Source organism: Ciconia boyciana, chromosome 2 (genome assembly GCF_034638445.1).
Source record: "Ciconia boyciana chromosome 2, ASM3463844v1, whole genome shotgun sequence".
NCBI lineage: Eukaryota > Metazoa > Chordata > Aves > Ciconiiformes > Ciconiidae > Ciconia > Ciconia boyciana.
Genome location: NC_132935.1, coordinates 158,262,882 through 158,284,877, shown reverse-complemented (window position 1 = coordinate 158,284,877; position 21,996 = coordinate 158,262,882). Strand labels below are relative to the sequence as shown.

The following is a 21,996-nucleotide window of genomic DNA, read 5'->3' as shown; positions in this document are numbered from 1 at the left end:
CTAAGCTTAGTGCTGAAAACCCCCCTTAGCAATGTTCTCAGTAAATACCCAAAGTATGAGAACATTAAATAAAAATTCAGAAATAAATCGTATCCTCATCAGAAAGCAAATAAGTCATGTATGTTCTAATTCAGTGGCTTTGACTGTAGATTCTGAGTGTCCTTTCCACTACCCTCACAGTTTAGCTTACAGATTTTAGTATTTTTATTATATGTGGTTGTTTCTTCATAATCTCTTGTGTTTGTAAGTTTACTGTATAATGTGTGAAGAAGAACTGTAATTACATGAAGCAGGTCAATGTTGCAGATTGCAGAGTGGTAAAATTATTTTTTTTTAAATAAATACAAACTCTCCTAACACTACTACCCATCTGACTTCAATCCATGATACCAGTCCAACAATCAATCACCAGGGTCATTGGACACCCATAATTAGATTATAAAATCATAACTATAGTCATTTTACGTCTGCTTGCATAATTACATCAGCATGCTAATATCCTTTTAATGGTCTCTAATGATGTAATAAGAAATAATGGAATTTATTTGACAGCTACATAACCATTAACAAAACATATTAAGCATAACTATTACTTCCATAAAGATTCAGGCTGTATCCAAAAGTGACAACTAACATGTTGGATATTTTCTTCAATGCTGAAATTTTTCTAATTATGAATTCCCCAAATCTATTCCCACTCATCTGCTTCACAGGGTGAGCAAAGTTTATGTCAATGCAAACTTGACAACAAACCAACTGTAGAAGTGGACTGAACGCTCTGGGAGCCAAGCCTGAGGCTATACTGTGAATTGCAGGCCATCGGTTAAAGTTGGCAGGATTGTGAACGAGAGAAGATAAGCTGATTACTACCATGCATCAACTAATCAAGAACTAACAGCCTGGAATCGGTAGGAATCCGTGGCAAAAGCAATTGTTCACTTACCAAACTCCAAAGCACAGGAAAAAACTAAAAATATAGGGAAGAAAGAAAGAACAAAAGATATTTGCAGACAAAACTAACCAAAGGTAGTAAGGTATTTGTGAAACAGTCTCTTTAAAAATTCTTTCAGAGAAAAGGACAAGAAACTCTTAATTGATAATTTAAAGAACTTCAGAAGAACTCACCACTCATTCTCTCTCCTTAGGTCTTCTTACACTATTCCTATTGAATGTGATGGTTTTTTCTATACTCTCAAATTAACCCTGTGATTCTCATTAACATGTCTTTACTCTGAAGTCTTTGCAATAGTCTAAAAAATTCAGGCCTACACTGTTACTTTCTTACTATTCAGAATTCTTGGAGGGAAAAGAGAGAATTGAGAATTTTACACCAAGTTAATACTCAGGTCAGAGTTCAAAGTAGACTTTAAAAAAAATGAATCCCTAAGTAAAAGAGTACTTTTAGTTGCCAGTAAAGAAAATAATTTAAATCGCCCATGATGCCTTAGGCCCAGTAAAAAGCATATTTCCTGAGAGGCCTCATTCTCACACTCTGATATGTCAAAGGTGGATTAGGAATAACCATGACATCAAGTCTTTCCTGAAACTCCTCCCCATGATGCCACTCAGAAGCTAACCAGAGCCTTCAAATTCATGTAGTTTTCCAACAATGGCTGTGTAGTGATGACAAAAGAACAAATCTAAAAAGCGTTAATTCTTTGCTTGGTGAGGCTGTTTTCTAAAGCCTCTACTACTGCTATATCTACTAGCCAGCTCCACATTTCTTTAGTATTTCATGGGTTTAACCTGAGTCAAAACATCTCATTTTCTTGAGTAAAGAAAATTTATTATGGATGGATTCTTCACTAACTTCAGATTTGGGATAATCTTTCACAGATTTATAGATCTTTTTAAAAGGCAAAGGCTGTGTTTGTGTTGATAGACAGAATACTTGGTCCTGTTTGGAGTTACTATCATTCAAAACACATTTTTAAAATACCGATCATACAATAAAAGTACTTGCAGTACAGTCATATGACTGTATATTAATGGACACAAAACAACCAGCTTCCCTAATGTCGCACATTAAAAAAAGAGAAAAGATTGTTCATAGCTAGCTATATCACTGGAGGGATATTTTTCATTAGAGAATGAATCTACAGCCTGCCAATTGCAATGTTGTTGTGATTTATCAAATGATAAAAAATAACCAAAAGGCTTTATGCTAACAATTAGAAAGGTAGGTGAAAGTGCTCTTGTACTGTAAATGAATGAAGTTAATGAAGCAGAACCCCTTGATTCCAGCAAAGAAATTCCTCCATGGGATTACCCTTTTAAATGTGCGGCAGACTTTATCTGCTAGTATTCAAAGTCAAGGTTGCAAATTCTCTTTACGAGGAAGATCATATAATATTGTCATTTTTTGTAATTTCAAAACTCAGTTTTCATAAAAAATACATTTCATAAAATACAAGCAAAAAGACTTTCAGCAATACAAAGAATTGTTCTAGCAAACAAAATATAGGAATAGTTTCCTTCTAAACAACTAAAGCAAATATGCCTGGTATTTGTCAGATTTCTAAAAAGATTTTTTCACCAGTAGTCTATTTCTCCCTACATATAGAGTAATAGAAGAGGTAGAATATTTTTTCCAAATAATAATACACACTTCAACCAAAGATGAAACATCTTTAGATTATGGCTTAAAACACAGTATTAAATGATGAATTACATTCAATGGAACTGAAGGTTAAACAAAAGCTGATGGCAACACAAGTAAGGATGAGAAAGATGCTGCACTTCAACAACCTGAGTCATGGGCCAAAACAAGCAGCCTCAAACCCTCTGAAACATAGGCAGAAACTGGATGCTACCCAGATATCAGCTATTTTCTGTGCGCCAAGATGTGACTTCTTTCCAGCAAGCTGTCAAAAACCTCCCACAGCTGACCCTTCTTTTCCATTACTTTTCTATCCAACTACTTTTATTTTCTGTTTTACAAATTAAGAGTTAAGTTTTGTGAAGTAAATGTTCCTACCAAAATGATTTCAGAAAATCCCCCATCTAGCAATTTTTACCGGACATGGCAAATCATAACCTCCTAGGTCAGGAGATTAACATGCAGAGCATTCATCAGTATGAATCATAGGAAGAAAAACAGTAGCTCAACACAGCTGAACTCCCTGTGACTTGTTAAATGAGTAGCTGACCAAGAGGCATGACCTAGTGTGGCAATGCCAGACTCAAACCCAGGGACCAAAGTTGTTATCCATCTCTAATGTCATTTTCCCCCTCAGCAATGCTGGGCATACTGACCCTTCACAAGACTTTCCTTAGCTAGAAACTGTTAAGTAAAGTTGGTAATATTTTTACAGCACTTTGAACAGACTATTTTTCCCTACAGAAGCATAGGAAAATTTCAGTCTTTATAATTTTTTTTTAAATAATCTGTTCCTAACTGTGTGTAGGGGCATTATAAAGATCATCAGCATATTCTTTTTTGTCTCTCACACACTCTCATTAATTTTGGCATTAAAGAGTAGACACTTCCTTGTAAGACAAACTATTCAAAAATAATGAGAAATCCAATAAAATAAAAAGGGGCAAATTCCATGTACGTACTTGACATCATCGAAGACACTCATCTGCAGCTTCAGGAGATCTGCCACTTTCTTTATTAACTCCAAGCCCTTTTCCACACTCAGGGGGCTGTTGAAAGGGAGCAAGAAAACAGAGCATTACGAAAATGGAACTCATCAATACTTGAGAGGCTAAAAGTCCCAAAAGAGTTATCACCTTGGCTTCTTAGAGTCTGAAAGCCACCACTAACTGTATTCCTGTCACATAGTGATCGTGATATCAAGGGAAATGGGATCAGGTGCTTCTTCAGGCATGATGAATCACCTGAATTTTCCAGCAATAAGACAAACAATAAGGTGTAAATGGAATTGTTAGGAAGTGTAATGGGCCCATGATGCAGCAACCAGTTCATCTCAGTCCTCAATAAAAAATGTAATAAAGTAAAAGGACAGAAAGAGAGAAAAGGATTGACGAGACAAGGAGGGAAACAAACAATGAAAGTCAAATTGCAGGTTCGGTATCAAATGGACAAGGGAAAAGCATATTTTTAAATTCATTAGTTTTTAAAATGAATCTTTGCCCAGTGAAAGGATACAAAATTATTATGGATTTGAAAGTAAACAATGGAGTAAGGCACACAGTCCAGAGGATGCTGATTAGATACATAGGATTTAGTTTGGTGTGTGCATGCACTGCTGACAGAACCCGCTTTAAATCTTTTTAACCTTTGTCAATGCCACATTTACATTTTTTAATTTAGAAAACAGGTTGCAATCAAGCCTAATACAAGAGGACTGCTATCATTTAAAAACCCACTTATCTAGATACAGAATTTATATTTGAAAAAATTTCAGGTTATTAGAGTTGTTACAACTCTAAAGATGCATTAAGAACATTCTGTCCCTAATATACAGATCATACCTTGTTTAGTTGTTGTTCAGTACTGTGGAGCCAAATACAAAAGTATTAAGAAAGTAAAAAGATAAGGAAATGATATAACAACGTCCAATGAGAACAACAGATACAACATTTTCTGTCTAAACTGTGATTATAGAATTATTCTCAACATTGTTAAAGCCGCAAGGATCATAAAATTAAACCTTACAAGCTTGATACTTATCTAACTTATGCCACAGAAAATCAGAAACAGCTTTGATGAGGCTACCCCAGGGGAAAAAAGGTTCTGTATTTTTTCCTTCAAGGATTTATAGCAAGTAGGAGAAGGAGGTGTCAAAAAAAGTATGTACTATTAGACATGATCTTTTCAACTGGACTGAGGGGAAAAAAAGATTTTTTCAAAGCTCTGTACCTAGGTTATTATTTCTGCTTCACAGTGAAAGTTTTTGAATCTAATTTTATATCATGGTAATCATTGCCACAATTTTATTAATTTTCTGCAATGAGCACTGTTTATTTATTTATTTATTGCACTGGGTTCTGCATACACCGCCCTAAGGGCACCTCTATTTAAATAATGGGATGTCTTATGTGGATCTCGGTTAGGATGGAATTGCTCAGCCTCCCTTCATGCTACTAACCCAAAATGCTCAAGAGACCTCCTGTCACACAAGCAGAGGTAGCCCCTCAAGGCACGAGATAAATTTAGAGTTTTTCTAGATGTCTAAGACAGAAATGTTCTTGTGTGAAAGTAACAAAAGAATCTGATTGTTTCTGTAAGGAAAAAAATGTACTATAGATTATTCATAAAACCCCTATATTTCAAGGACTGACAGTGGGTAGAAATGTGATTATTCCCATCACTATGAAAGCAGATTGTCATAGTGAATCAGGGGCTTATGTGTTAATTAAATCTTTTCTCCCAAAGACGTTGTCTTAAATTTTATGGAAATGACTGGTGTCAGCAAGTGGGCTTTTACTGTAATAGCAAGTCTACGCAGCAGTGCAGGCAAAGTCTGCTGCGTACATTGGTGCCATTTTTTAACCAAGGGAGTCTCATTTGTAAAAGCTCAACCTCCTACTCCCTGCTTACCCCTCCTCCCCTGAAAAAGCATTCCCCAGCTTCAAAAACAAGGTATGCTGCTACAAGCTAATGTAGCAACAGTAATGGGGGACGTAATCAGAGCATTTGAATGCTACAACCCAGCAAGAATGCTGGAGAGAAAATGGGAGAGAAAATGGTGCTGGAAGGCCATTCTTTTGCAAGCTTGAGCATCCAGCAGTAGTCTTAGTAACTCTCATCCAATACCAAATGGAAACACATAGGTTCACAAACTCACATGCTGTTTGTTGGTCTAAGAAATTGTCATTCGTAACGGTGCAGGAAAGCTGCAGAACCACTACTCTTTGGTACCAGCACTATTATTGATCACACTATCACATCTGAGGATTCACATTAAGAATGATTAATTTATATCATGATATTTTGCAATGCAATTTTTCTAACTTCTTAACATTGATACATACTAGTACTGTTTATTACAGTTCTGTGATAGTTGTATTGCAGGAGAGTTGAATATTCAAAACCTTTTTCTAAAAATGCTAGAACATCATTCTCCACACTCTGTTTCTGCTTTGCTTTTGTTTAGTGTTGCATTTTGGTCAGTGTTGCATGGTTTGTACAGTGACTGCCTTCAGCTTTGTTTACACAGAGAGAATACACCGTGCCCACCAGCACAGTGTTAAGCAGATTAGCCTGCATTGCAACAGCACCGAACACCGACATCACCCATCTGCTTTCAGGTTTATACAAGGACTGTGACCAGAAGACAACTTGCAAACATCACCTGTCCTCCTGCCCGTGGTCCTCCCTCACATCCCCAGTGCAAGCACACAGTACTTGTGGAACAGCCACTATTTGTGATCTTTCACATACTATGCTTGGTTTTCGGCTTGTTTGATTCAGTCCTACATGGGAAGAAGTTTCTGTATTATAGAGGGGGGTTTTTCTTACGGATATGATTCATCTATTGATTGTGAGGTTTCAAGAGCTATGGAATTAATTCAAAGGAAAGTGTTACATAAACCAGGAAAGACAGACAAAAGCCAGTTGTTCAGATAACGAACAAATAGTGGCATACTCTAGACAGAAATTGTAATAGTAGAAAGAAGACTCTTTAGACAACCCTGGTGATTAAACTATTTTATCAAGGCCAAAGACTTGGAGGAAAGCTAAGGGTGGGGGTAGGGTTCACACTACTTTGTCTGAACTGTCAAGATGGTCATTTCAGTTCCCTATAGTGGGGGAGGAGAGAGGGAAACCTCTTTTTGGTAACGGACCTTGCTGGCACTCGGAGCAGCACGGCACAGAGTGAGTCTCTGGGCTGTGGCCCCTCAGTTTCCAGACATGCTACAACACAGGTCCAACTCATATGCATTTTCTTTTGGGAGCCTATGGTAACACATTTCAGCACACCAGTAATGGTGAACCCTTAAAAGAGAAATCACAACTTACATAGGCCTCAGAGATACAAAGCATGTACTGGGAAAAACAGAAGCAGCAAAAGGCCCACCCATGGATGCTATCTATGCATTGCAAGTTCTCCTGAGGCTGGCTAACCCTTTCTATATCAAAGAAAATTAATGGCTCCTGCAGTATCTTTAACAGTCCTTCTTGATTTTACCACTACTTGTTTTGATTGCCTTGAAGGTTTCTGATCACCTTCAATCTAGATTTTGGCCTTAGAAAGAATAAACTGTTGGATGGCACAGCACCTTTTTGCAGATGACATAGCTGTTGCCAGCTGAGATCTTGAGACAGTGGATACTTTGAATTTCCTGCCTTTGCTCTCATTTCACTTGCTGTAGATTTCTCTTTTGCATCTTCTTTCAAGTTAACTGCGCTAATGATAATAATAATAATAGCAGCTAAAACAAAATGTGATACATCTCACAGTTTAAAATAATTCTTTTGAGGTCCTTTTTAGGTTTCCATCTCCAGTTCTCTACAGCTTGGAAGATGAAAAGAGAGTCAGAAAGTATAGAAAATTCATGTATAACTAGCTTCCTTCCATTGCTTTATCTTCTAATGCCATCTCTATCTGTGAGTGCAGCCTAAATATTATTTTTCAGTTGACAGATTCAGACCCTACTGAACCAGTAGCAGAACTCTGTCTCACTGAGATGCCAATCTCCATCTCACATTATTTGTAGAATATACTTTGTTTGACAGATTAATGGCAATGAAGAAATAAATGGGGAATGAAATATAAATATTTCCTTTGGGGTTTATGTAGATATATATAGTTTTAAAGTCTGGCAGAGTGTCATCTGCAAAATATTTCACTGCTGCTTTTGTTTAACCTCCCTTTTCAGGGCACAGCTCTTGCACTAAACTAGTTATACCTGCTGGAGCATATGGCTTATATCTCTGCTAAAACCAGCCAATGTTATATGGTAGTACTACATTACACCTTCAGATGAAATGACTCCCCAGCTCAGTGCAAGACTCTGATGTCATAATTTAACATCATGACATAACCTTGAAAACTTCCCTATCCATTTTAACCATGTGAAAAATAAATAATCCAATCCATACCTACTTGTTTGAGCTAAAATAATCACGAGTCAATCAGCTCCCTCTAACTTCATCAGGAGTTTTGTCTCACAACAACAACAAAAAAGCAGATCTAGGCTATAAAGCTATTTTATTTAGCGATGAATCTGAAATGAAAGTACAGGAATAAATATCTCTTAACTTTAATGTGAGCTGCTGAGCACTTCTGAAAATTAGTGTAATCCATTTAAATGCTCAGGAGTGGATATGGGAGCCCAACTTTATGTAATTGTCTGTTAAAACATTTCCACAAAGTGTACTGGACATTGAATACAGGAAAATTAGATTGCCTGGTGAAAATAATGTTCTGTATCTTCCAATATCTAAATCCCTCTCAGTGAGGGAGCTGAAAACAGAAATATTTTAAGGAACAATCCACTTACAGAGGTAATTTAAATAATAGAACATTGGATGATAATCTTCCTCTGCTATTGTCTATTAAAGATTTCACTTTTCATTTGCTCAATTTACATGAAAAATACAGTGATGAGGAGTCATTTCTAAAATCTGGTCCCAGAAAGTTGGCACAACTTAGAACAATCCCATTAAGTGATTTTCTTCTCAGTCACTCCTACAAAATGTATAGAATTTGCTAGCCATGTTTTTAAACGTGTCTATACAACCCCACTGTCTTCAGTGGTTTTATACATAAGTGAGAGAATATCTGTTGCTGAATGAACTGTGAATGAGGAACAGAATATGTCTTCATCTGGAAGAGGCCTATCGAGTTACCCTGGTCAAGACATCTTCCTGACCCTCAATTTCACCATCCATAAAATGAAGGCAGTGGTACCAACTTTCTTTGTCAGATGCCTCATATTGTTATATAAAAGACTGTTATTATTTGACTTGCATCCCTTCTGGATCTAAGAACAGAAAGAGCAGTACTACCGGCTGTCCCTAAAGGCTATAAAATTTCTCCCTACCAAATATGGAGAAGATGTTGTAGTAGCGAATACCACATAACCCAAAAATTAACTTTCAGTTGTAATAAAAACTTCCCTCATTTCCCTACCAAAAATTTTGTTCCAAACTTTTTCAGCACAAGGGATCTGATGGGTTTTAGAGCACATCTAGCTGATTTTAGAGCATATTTAGAGCACCCAGATCCAGGTGAAGATAACTTCTCCCTCACTGGTGAGTTAGTAGCCTTGCTAAATGCCTGCTGTTGGCAAATGGAGTAGCAGGCAAGAGTCTTATGGACAGACAAGCCTCACAAACGGTCAATTAGACCACTCCAACAAAAGAGTAGTGCTGAATATTGGATGCTGATGTCAAGACCAGTTCAGCTTCATGCTGCAATTACCCAAACAATGCTACAAATGGATGCCACATTTCCATGAAATTCCCAAGATATACTACAAATCTGATGAATGAGAACAACCACTTTGAACAATGGACCGTCTATTTTTGACCTGGACCTAATGATTTATGCATTCAAGGCTCAAAGCTTCCCCTTCTGGTTAAAGAACAAGAAACAAACATGTAAATGAAGGAACAGGAAGAGTTCTGTGGGGAGTGACACTGGAAGCATGGCCCGCTCTGCATGCTGAGCTAAATGGAGCTCAAACTCTAATAAAAGCCAGGGGGCAATGTCAAAGGGAAGAAGAGGAAAACCAGAAGTAAACAATGATGAAAACTACACGTTCTGTATTTCCCAACATGCCTGTCAAAACAATCCCGTAAATTGATCCATTTTGGTAGTGAAAAATCTGATCCAGTTATAGAGATGGCTTGATTGCTAGCATTTTTCACGCCTGCTCTCAGCCCAAGGAGAGCAACATGTAGCTCAATGTTACGCTGAGGTTATGTCAGCGTTGCAAGCAGTTGCTCTCATTTGCTTTTTCTCCTCCCAATTGCCAAGTGTCTTTGGAAACCCACTTACTGAATTCTGAAATGCTCCCTTAGTGCCATCATTCAAATTATGTATTGTCTTTACCAGACTGTACCTAGTGTCCTTCCAATAGTCTGTTTAGCAATTGTAATGTAGCACTATAATGGACATCCAGTCAGCCCTGTCAGATTAGTTCAATTGAATCATTTTCCGCAAAGATGAAGAATAATCTACAGTACAGAAATAGGCCTGACACCGGGAATTGCACTCCTTAAACTTAAATGTCAGTCTAATCCGCAGTGAAATCTTGAGTAAGGTAGGGTTCAATCCACCTAAAATTTGCTTAAATCCGGACACAGGCAATGAAGGCCAGTTTGACCATTTTTAAGAGTGCTGAGCACTGTACTAAAATTGCAAGGCATTTCTCTACAGCCTGAAAGTTGCCTGAGTGCTTAACTCAGGAGGATACAGTCCTCCTGGCAGTATCAGAAAGTGCATTTTCTGGGGAGGTAAATGCCACTCTCACACCCAGCCTCTCGTTTGCTATCCAAAGTCAAGCACAGTGGCATCTCCGCTCCACCTATTTCCCCCAGAAAAGGTTCAAAAGTTTGACTACACCTGTGTTCAGCTTGAATAGTATTGAATCCACATCTCAACCAGAGGAAGGTAGAACCTGAACCCAGCACCTAGGACTTTTGGGGAGGAGACATTTTTTATTTAGACTAATGTTTACTTTTAAACCCACTTTCAATATTTACTAATGTAAAATGCACACAGTCTTGAAAACTAAGTTTGGACCAGCAGTCTTCCTTTCTCCTGAGTGCTGCAAGTTGAGAGTCATGTTCTCTCTTGCATCTTCTCTATCTTACTCTGTTGCTTTTATGCCTCAAGATAAGGCATCCTCTGGGCCATCAAGAGGATGATGGACAGTGCTATCGCTCAGGGCTCGTACATAGAGGACTCTCCTAGGATGTGGGAGTTAAAACTGCTCAGACTAACTTCATTAAGATCTCTTCCATCTCCTGCTTCACTTTCTAACCCCTGCAGTAGTAAGCAGACAACAGACAGAAGATACTACACATGGTGCCTTTCAGCAGAGGAGCACTAGACACACTGGATCCCAGAATACCCTACTTGTTTGGCATGTCTCAGTGAAACAGGGAGATACCTTGCCATCTGGGCTGTCCTCTGGAGTCTCCAAAAGTCCCTTCTAACCAGTGGAGGAAAGGACGCTCCCAACCTCCCTGTGTGAGTATGTCTTCACATGAAGTGGATGATATCCCCATCCTTGGGGAAGATGTGCAGCATCCAGCAACTCTAAGTTTGGCACCTAAATGAGGCAGTCTGGCTTTCACCCTGAAATAACCGCATTTGAGCTTTAAACCTAGAAATATGCCTTAATGGGAAAAGGTATTAACCACATGGATAACAAGACAGATACCCAACGCTCTTGAAAACAGAAGCTGAATGGACTAACTGTGTTGAAGAATTTTATTTCAGTAATCAACTCTTATTAAGCAATAAGAGGTACATGGAGATTATGCCCTGCAGGTGAAAGCATTGGGTTAAAACTGTAAGATTCTTTCTCACATGGGTCTTTACCTCACAGATTCAAATGTTAGCAAAAATAATCTACCAGAAGACCTAGTCTGATGATCGCCTGGATGGGTTCACCAAACATCAGTGTCTTCTAGCGGTGGTACTTTACTCTAGAAGTTAATCTGAGGCTTGAGCTGACAAACATAATTTTGTTGGTCCTGCCTACTTCTGTATTTATTTTGCGTGTTTATATCTAAGATTTTTTAAAAGTCGTTCACTTAGGAGGTACACACAGGAGCTTCTTTCACGTTGAAGGTTTTCTTTTTTTAGTACTGATCTTAGATACATTTCTTTTCCCCCAGTCTTTTAAAATATGGAATTTTAAGAAAGACTCATTCCGTAGTTTAAAATAATTATTTAAGAAAGTTCCACCTGGCCATTTTTCAATAATGTCTCTGTGCATTGACATCAAATTGGCTTCCCCTCATTGACAGGGCAACAGTCTATAACAGTATCACCTTCTTAATATGCAGCACAGTCTCCTTAGTACTGTAGATAAAAAGCTATGCCTGAAAAAATAATCAAAGTTCAGAAATATGGGTCTGGAATACCATATGGAATGCTTTAGAGAGTCAAACAGAGGCCACCTTTAGGATGAATAATGTTGAGGACTAGTTTTCTCTGGCTGCTAAAACTGTTTGGCAGCAGCATGGGCATTGACTAGGCTGCAGGCAAACTCCCTGCTGATGGGAAGCTGGGAGGAGCCGCCTGGCCAGCTCCAGCACAAGCTGCCATCCTCCCTCCATGCCTGGAAAAGAGCAGGTGTATTTGTCACAGGGCTCAGGCTGAGCGATGAAACGCTGAGGTGTATGGAGGCATTTCAGAGCTTCTTTAAAGTGACTTACAGATATGCTAGGAACTGTTTGCTTATTATTTGCTCTAATGAACACAAAAGATTAAATCCAGCAGAGGGGGTCTATTTGAACAGGTGACAGTAGCTTCAGCATTTTTAACCACCCACCTGCATGGGCCAGTATCAGGCCTGATTCCTTTCCCACCATACCTCCACTCTCAGTGCTTTGCTTGGCAAGGAGAAGCAGGGGAGCCAGAATGCCTTGAGAGCTGCTTCTCCATGGGCAAGCTCTCAAGGCATACCAGCTTTGCCTGCTAAAAGCAGTCAAGAGAAAAGGGTAAAAGGAGGGAACGCAATTCCCAATTCCTGCTGCTGGGATCAAGAAGGAGTAAGAAGAGCAATTGCTGAAGGGAGCACATTCCCAGGAGTACATACAAACCCCAGACCTGGAGTCAGTTCTCAGCAGCAGCCACCAGCACAAGACTGGAGGTTATTTTAAACCACCTTGGACATGCTACTGCCTGATTTTCTTAAGCCAGCAGTAAATACAGGAGAGTCCAAAAATAAGACTTAATAAATAAAATAAAGTCCAAGATAATTCTGGAAAAGTTCTGAAGGAGGGCAGAGAAGTGGTCAGTGGAGATACATCTCTGTAAGACTACCTAAGGAGCAGTCTACCCTGGGAAAGACAGTGCTGTGACAGACAGAAACCATTAGTTTGGGGTTTTTTTGTCTTGGGCACTGTTGTGTTCACATTGCTAAAAATCAAGAAAGAAAGGTGTTTAAAAAGTTGTCCAATAACAGTATTCAACATTGGCCTCAATTCCCTGAGGAAAAACTTAAAAGGTTTGAGGGTTGCTATGATATTGCCAGTATTCAGGCAGTTCCCCAAAGCCCAGCTGAAAACTAGCAAAACACCCATATTCTATCCCAGGAGTACTAGGGACACCTAACCAAATAAATGAGAATATTATAAGCTAAAAGACCAGATTCCAAGTGATTGAGTATCTGACTCCAGTGGTCAGATACAAGAATGGTGCCATTTTATCCTTCCATGAACCTCATGAAACACATGAACCTCGTGTTTACAGATTGGGATGATAATCTCAGCCACGCACTCTATTTCCACGTGCACCCACTGCACTGCAGCCTAGGCAAAAAACAGACATCAGAAATCAGTCCCTCCTGTCTTATACCCTGAAGCAAGAGTATTCCTTCTGAAAATAAATAAATAAGATTATGGTATAATTCTACAAACAATTAGTTAATGTGATTATGTATATGCTCATTACTTATAAAAATCTCTTTTTAAAAAATCTTCTGCTGAACTCTTGACCTCAGTGATATGTATTAGACTAGTTTGTGTTTTAGAAAGACACGGCAGGGAAATGGGCCACCTACTTCAGGATTTGCATGCTTTCTTTTAAATTTTCAAGTCTGAAAATATGTGTCACCATACCAAGGGCAATATTCATGCATCTAAACACAGCAAATCTTTTCTTCAAAATTTTCCACAGCCTCAGAGCCCAGACTATGAGGAGTTTTAAGAATACCTTTTCTTTTTTTTTTTTTTCCAAAAAGGACTATTTTTGTTAATGTCTATTATTCTGTCACACTTATTCCAGCTGAATTTCATCTACCATTGTGCTCCTTAATCCCTCAATGTATTTAAATCCATCTGGAATTTTTCTAAATCCTCCATAGTTCTTCCTAACAGAGACAATTTGCCCATGGGGTACCACTAATCTCTCTACATGCTGAGAAGCAGCAGTTCATGATGAATCTTTCTGTCCTATCTCATAACCAGTTCTTAATCCGCAGTGACACCCTGGCCCTTGCTCTGTGACTCACTCTCCTTAAAGTCGGTATGAAGAACATCCTATTTATCTCCTGTTGATTTGAAGGGTAGGCACAACTTGCGGTTTTGTTGCAACAGCAGCTTTTCTCCTGGGAGAGTCTGATGTATCTCATCAGAAGGGCCTTCGCTCCTGAGGGTCTTCCAGGTCCGGTGCTGCCACGAAGGAGAAGAGAGGGTCCCTGGCACTGCCTCCTGGAGGCCGAGGCTCAGTGGCCTTCAGATATAAATAGCCAAGGCTTAAAATGTGAATAGTAGCTTATCATTGATGTGGTCTCAGAGTAGGTGATCACAGCACTTCTCCACCTCAGAGAAGCTGAAAACAATACTAGGAAAGCTTTTATTTTAAGGACACAGTTTAATTTTTTTGGTCTTCTCTTTTCTCTTTTTTTTTCTGCTAAAATTAGTAAATATTTTAACAAGCAACATACTGGGAATCTCAGCTACTGAAATATGAAATAGAAGGATGTGGACCTCTTTGTGTGCAAATTTCAGTAGTAACTGAACTATGGAAGAGCTGCTGATGCCATCACAATAAACAGACGTAGCTTTACCAAGGTTTCTCAAGACATTTTCACTCCCCTCTTCCCACTGACTCCTGTCTCCTGGGGATTGGCTTCATGGCACTTTCTAGCACAGCAACACCACTATTCTCTGACCTGAAAGGTCACTTACCAAACCTGGGTGATTTAGCTGCTAGCTACCAACATCTGAGCCATGCACCTCGCCATCCAGAGGAAAGATGTTGCATTTGCCTGAGGAGGGAATAAATGGTGTATGGTGTCATCTACACATGCCCCATGGAAGGAGTGAGTGCTCCTGGCACCTTAGGTAGCACTCAGCATGTCAGAGCAGGCATGGCAACACAGTGACATGACTCTCCCATTCTCATCAGGTTGGCAACCACCGGTATAAAGCTATTGAATCCAGCCTTCTTCAACTCATACTTCTCTTTTTCTAGACACAAAGAAAGTCTCACTTATCACAAGAAAGATGCATATTATCCATAGAATAGAGAAGAAACTGAGACATTAGAGTGGTTTGCTCCAGGTCACAGAGGGGGTAAGTGGCATAGCAAGGACTACTGGGAACATTTTAACTTCAAAGTAATTTATAGTGTTGCCATTAATTCTTTCAGAGCCTACCAAGCTTAAAAAAACATTTAGACACCAAAATTGTATTTATTTCTCTTGTCTGGAAGTGCCCCTGAGAGTAACTCATCCGATAATCTATAATGAAAGTCCTGGGCACTGATGCTTCAAGTCCATGATGTTACAACAGCCTGCCTTGCCTGTCTGAGTTTGAGTCTTTTGTCTGTGTTTCACTGTAGTTTCATACATCTTGAAGCACACATCCCCAGTAAAGACAGAGAAGGAATGTATTTCAGCACTAAATGGATTTAATTTGGTTTGAACATGGTCTGTGCCTTAAATTTAGTTAAATAATGATTAATTTTGTAAATGGTTCACATTTATTCAGGATTCTTGAAAGCAACCAAATAACTTCTGAGCACAGAGCTACTCACTGGATTGTTTGAGACCTGCCTGACTTCACAGCACTGTTGTCGTAATAATTTTAAGGACACTGCAATTTTATTGCCTTGGGTGGCAGTTTCGTTTTTCTATGCTTGTTTCCACAAAGGCTTTATTGTCCATAAAACCTTTTTAAGCTTACTTCTGTTTTGACAGCTCAGCAAATTCCCACTTTCCATATTTTTTTCCCTCTTCTCCCACCACCAGTAGGTGTGAATTTAAACCTCTTAATGCAGACAGATGCAAGTCCAGACCAATTTGTAACACAGGTGACACTTGGTAAAAATCAATGGCAGTGGTCAGGCTATGAAGGTCAGAGGAGATAACGGCATCATGGAAACACGAGAGTGATAGAGAAGTTGAGAAGGATCAACTCTCTAGAGTTATAATGGAAGTGTGACACTGTGCCAGCCTGTACTTGCATTACTTCAAACATGCACTACCTCCAGCTGTGTTAATAGCAACAAATTCATACAGATGCTTTGTCGCTAGCAGAAGCATGGAAATAATGGCAATAATCTGTGCTGTAATTGTGATATCCTCCTTTCTGAGACTGAAATGGACCCCACCAAAGTACTCCCTAATGCATTTTAAGCTGAATGTTAGAAACAGCACTGGAGCCCACTTGTCATGAACCCTGAATCTCTGACGCAAAAAAGCCTCGAAAATGCAAAAATGTTCTTTCATATCAAATTACTCCTTCATACAAGTAATTAACAAATGAGAGTGAGGACAACTGATGATACACATTTTAATGTACTTCTGACTTTTCATTCTTTCCCTTCCTTCATATCTTCCCTCTTCCTTCAAGGCAGCTTAAAGCCCAGACCAATTTATGATGCAAATGGTTTAAATTACAAATGACGAAGAATATCCAACAAACTAGTGTCAAAAGAAAGAAGTTAAAGAAACACAAAAATTCCTGTAAGAGATACAAACTTTAAAGATTTTTGAAATAAGTTTTTATTAAAAATATTCTCCATACTATTAAGAAATTAACTGTAAATGTATTTCTACAGCAGATATCCCTAGTCTTTAGATTGTGGCATACCTTCTTCAAACAAGTGTCAGTGGAAAGCCAGAATATCTACTTGAAAGAAAAATTAAAGCATTTTCTCTGTTCCAATTTATTCTCTGTGTTCTGAATTAATCCTCACTTATTTCCTACTTATGAAATTTCATTTACATGAAATACAAATTATTTAGAGTGAGATTAAAAAGACTTCATTCTCATTTTTAGTGGTCGAGTGTTTACATTGTGTACTCATTATCTGAGTTAAGAAATTCAAAAAAATTTTCAGGCATGAAAATTAAATTATTGCATTTTTATGTATCAGCTTCCCAGAACTGGGCAGAACAGCAGTGATGAAAAAGTATTGGTATATAACAGACTGCATTATGATTCAGTTTGCAGCATGTCCAGGAATCCTGATCTTTGGCTTTCTCCTTCTCACTCATTTCAAAAGCTTATAATTCATCAGTCTTTTATAATGAACTACATGGTAATTACCCCAAAACCACTGTGATACACTAGAAGTATTGACCATATGGTATTGTGAGATATTGCAGCATCTCAGGGGTTTAATGACTACCACTGTTTATAAAAACAAGCACAGTTCACGGCCCCATCCCTAGTTCGGGGATACGTAACGTGCAGCCTCAGCGATTAAAGGTCTATAGCCTGGAGACAGCAGAGTAACCTGAACCTGCTCACAGAGAGGTTGTGGAGTACCTGCACCAGCTGCTCTCCCGAAAAAGCCAGAACGTGATACCTGAACAAGGGATGCTAACGTGGCACAGAAAGCATGGAAAGACAGAAATGGGAATGTCTGGGAATGTCTGTTCTGGGAAACCAGGCCAACAGCCATATCTGTTCAGCTAAGTGGAGAGATACAAATGTGAGCTAGTCCTCGTGGCACTACTGGGGCCTCCAGGCGCACTCCTACAATTACCCGTTGCCTTTCACTGACTCAAGGGACCAGAGTGATTCCTTGCCGTTACTGTTACTAGTGTGACAAATCAGCTGGTCAAATTCAAAATTTTGCTCTGGATGTTCCTCTAGAGGTAAAAATGAACAGATGGTCCCAATAGGAAGCAGAGGAAAACATCTGGGGAAGTGAAGCCCTAAGAGGAGGGAAAGATGAACCCTTGGAAGGACTCTTCTCTTGTAAAGTGATCTACACCAGCAGGTGAGACTCATGTTCTGGGATAATATATTTCAACAGATTTTGGAAGCACAAAGGTAAGAGCAGGAGAAGTAGAAGAGACTATCCTCTTATCTCTGCACATACAACAGATAAGAAGGAATTCAAAATATTCAAAGCTGAACTCTGGTAGTGAAAAAAAACCTGCCAGTATTTATTGCTCTCTATGGCAAAGCTACAGTAACTGCTGTTTTTCTGTTATTTTCTTGTGCATGAATAAGTAGCATGAAGTATCATTTTCCTATGGGAATATATAATATCAGAATTAAGGCAGTGAAGCAGTAATGTGGGGGATACGATCTCTGTCACTTTCTAAGCATCACAAGGAAATTGGAGGATTAAAGAGGGAAAAATGATTTTACGTCTAGAAAACTCTAGGGAGTGAATAATTACATGTGAAGAGTTAACCAAGGAAGATTCTAGATTTATGTCTCTCCACCAGTTATGATGCTGAGACACAATGACAGAATTGTCTCTACTGGATAAATTCATAGGCAAGTATCTTCCATCTGTATTATTTAGGTAGGGAGTCAAGCTATGTCATCAGAAGCAAAACTTTTGGCTTTAAAATCAATGATGGACATTTATGGAATTTATTTATAAAAGGGTAGAAACTGCTAGGGAAAGTGACAAAATGGGGGATACAAATGTTACATTTAACTTCTTTTTTAATGTGAACATTGCTGTCTCTTGCTGATTTTAACACACTTTAGTAGCAAGAGCTTTTCTGTTTTATGTATGTTTATAATTCCTTTCAGTTTTTAAAGCTAGTTGTAGAAGTTAAGTGAGGAATATGCACAAATCTTTTTCCCTTGATAAAGTGCACTTGCAGGTAGAATAACAATTTCAAAGAGGACATTGAGATATGCAGAGAAGGTCAAATCAGTGTTTCTGTTTGTATATATGTACTAAAGGACAAGAACATTTTGTTATTATTTTCTAAAAAATAGCTGAAAAGCCTCATGCAATACAAAAACTCAGCTTCCAAGAAACATCAAGACAACAAAGAACAATAAAAGTTATCAGCCCTGTTTCATTGCTGTAGATATTGTGAATCATTTTCTCCTATTTATTTTAAATTTCATTTTTAAATGCAATTAAAATGCACTAAATATTTTAACCTGGTAGGGGAAACAAATAATGAAGATCATAAAAATACAATTCTTTAATGACTTGCCTAGGAAAACAGAAAACTTGGGGAATAAACCAAGAGTTCTGCACAACCCAGTTTCAGGGTCCTAACCTGAACACCATCCTGCGGAAAGTAATCATTATATGCAAAGCAGTATCATTTATCACCTTTGTAAAGGTGGAGAAATAATATCAAGCATTTGGAATTAACCTAACCCTTCAGCATGTTAAATGGGTCAGACTAATCATATTCCATAGCAATTTTGTACTATGAACACAAGATCCATTTTCAGCTTTTTCACAGCATCTGAGCAGAATACCAGCTACCTCAAATTAAATGCATAGAAATGTATGTATGATCCAATTAAGTTAACATGTTGTGAACAGATTTACAGCCTATATAATTTTACACAGACAGCCTGGAATTGAGAGTTAACATACGACAAAACACGAAATATCCAGGAATTGACTAATACAACAATGCCAGAATTTGGCTCACAAGCTAACAGAGCTGCCATGAGCTGTCTGTGATCTTGTATTTATATTAGAAACTTCAAGCACATGCATTCTGATAAACCACAAAACAGGACAGGTTCCTCTACATTGGGTGTCCAAGCACAGCTTCAGAAAAGCATGACTTGACTTTGAAGCTTGAAAGACTATGATAAGCAGTGAAAAGAGATGATCTTTCTACTCTCAGATTAGGATTTTTCCTAGTGCATTTAAGTTTAACTACTCAATCTCATATTTAAGGAATTGCACACCCGCTTGACTATTTAAACTGCTGAGCACGCAGCAGCTTGCATTTAGTTTTACTGAAGGTGGTAAGAACTACATGTTCTGGAAAGTCAGGCTTTGGGTTTCCTCATGAGGGACTCAGGAGGCTAAACATTGTTTAAATGTTTTGATTGTGGGATCTTGGCCCTCAGTTTAGAGCATATCCTGCCAGACAAATGGGAGTGTTGGCATTATTTCCAACTAAAAAAAAGCTTTCCATACTTGAAGAAATAGAAGTTCAGAAAACAGGAAGAGTTCTTTAGTCCAAAGGCAAAGACTTCTCTGATTTGAGAGCTCACGTTGATGTATCCCCTCAATAACGGAGAGGTATTTTATAACTATAGCCAAAGTAGCATAGAGATGAAAATAACATCCTGTAGATAACTTTGTTTTATAAGATTACTTTAGAATTTCAGAGCTAAAATTAGTAGAAACGGTTCAAAGAAGTTACACTGAGAAAGAAACAAACGTCTTTCACATAAATCCTACAGTGTTAGAATACCAATTTTCTGAAGGAGAAAAGAGTAAACAAAGTAAATAACCCAATTTGATTGGTTTCTCAGCATAATAAAGTGCTGAAGCAGCACAGTGGAGGATTTGCTGGACAATTTTCTACACTGAAACTGTCAATTCATTCCGAAGCTTAGTGCTGATGGATATTATGGATTGGTATGGATTGCACTGCTCCAACCATCTGAAAGGTCACTCGACAAACACAGCAGGAGTGACCTATTGTTCTTGCCATTGACAATCAGACTGCCGTTTTGACAAGTCTTTAAACTATCACAAATCTTTTCTTCAAGTATTACATGGAAATGTTTATCTTTGCTTTGTGGCACAATTAAAAGCTGGTATCTTAGGAGTTCACTGAAGCAGTCTTAATATCTCCTTGGGTCACACTTGCAAAGCCATGGAAGCCTGAGAATCTAATAGTGAATAGATCACCCCTGACATCTGTCAACTATACCACCGAGTATAATCTTTTCAGTTCCCTTTTCAGATCAGAAGGTGAAAAGAACTCAAGCTATTATCCCCAGTGTACAAATATGTTGGACTACTTCCCTTTCTCACCAAAAGACCACTGTTTCAGCTGTAAAAATGAAACTTCACTGCTCAAAAAAATCCTGGCCAATAAAAATTGATGGTTTGAAACTGTGACCTATTGCTTTATGGAGGAAGAAGAAAAACACACAAAGATAGTAGTATTGGAAAATAAATTAGTAACTCTCAAGTTATATTTCGGCCTTTGTGTGCAGAAGTTACGAGTGGATTAAGAAAACCTACCTAAATCATAATTTTAGGTTTACAATCTTAAATGTGTTAATTGCTGCAAGAAAGATACTTCACATATGAATTTGACTAACTCTCAGGCTGTTAGAAAGACATTATTTCATGCCTACCTTTAGCTCCAGCTTCCTCTCTATTTAAAATAGAGAACTTTAAAAAAAGCATAAAGATCTAAACACAAAATATCAAAAATCAGTTGTGAAATTAATTTCCTGAGTACTTACAGACTACAATCACCTCTCACACAGGAGTGATTTTAGACTTACAAAGATTAAAGATCTGACTAGGAATAGTTCCAGCCCCTTTACTTCACTGTATGAATATAACATCCATGTGCAGTTATATATAAATGTGTAGCATGCACCTAAGCCATTTATTGATACTATTTATTTACTGCAAACAGCCAGTAAGATTTTCAGTACAAAAACGTGATGATACAGGAAGCTTACTAAAGAAATGTTTCTTAAATGGACATTAAAGTTTCTCTTCTGTGCAGTGATAGTTAACAAACACCCCTTTCTCTATCCTCTCTCCCCCAGGAAAAAATACAATTACAGCAACATTCATGAAAACAAGTCCTTACTGAAACTCTTGGCTACACTGATCCAATTGCTCTCTAAGGCCACTTTATGTACTAAAGAAATGGTTGTGGGAAATAGTAGTATGTAACAGATCCGTCAACTGCTGTAGAAAGTATTTCACTGTTCCTGCAGAGTGGACAAGTCCATTTTTAGCATGTGGAGTTTCCTGAACAGGTTTTATTATTCTTATAAAATTCCAGAATATATAAATTTTGTTTTGCAAAATATGGCATTTTCATTTTACTCTATCTGAAAAGCATCTTGTCCAAAAGTTACTAAAATTGTAATAATCTAGTATATAAGAAAAGTCCTTTTTGTCTTTCTGGTATTGAAAATGGTAAAGAAGCTGAACAAATCTATGCTAAATTATA

The 21,996-nt window shown here is 38.1% G+C and overlaps 1 protein-coding gene across 1 annotated transcript in view; it reads right to left on the bottom strand.

Annotated features, from left to right (window-relative positions):
- Positions 1-21,996, bottom strand: part of PTPRN2 (protein tyrosine phosphatase receptor type N2) — a 680,315-nt gene that overhangs the window by 378,038 nt on the left and 280,281 nt on the right. Inside the window, 1 exon segment of the mRNA XM_072851628.1 lies at positions 3,562-3,648. Coding sequence (XP_072707729.1) covers positions 3,562-3,648 — 87 coding nt within the window.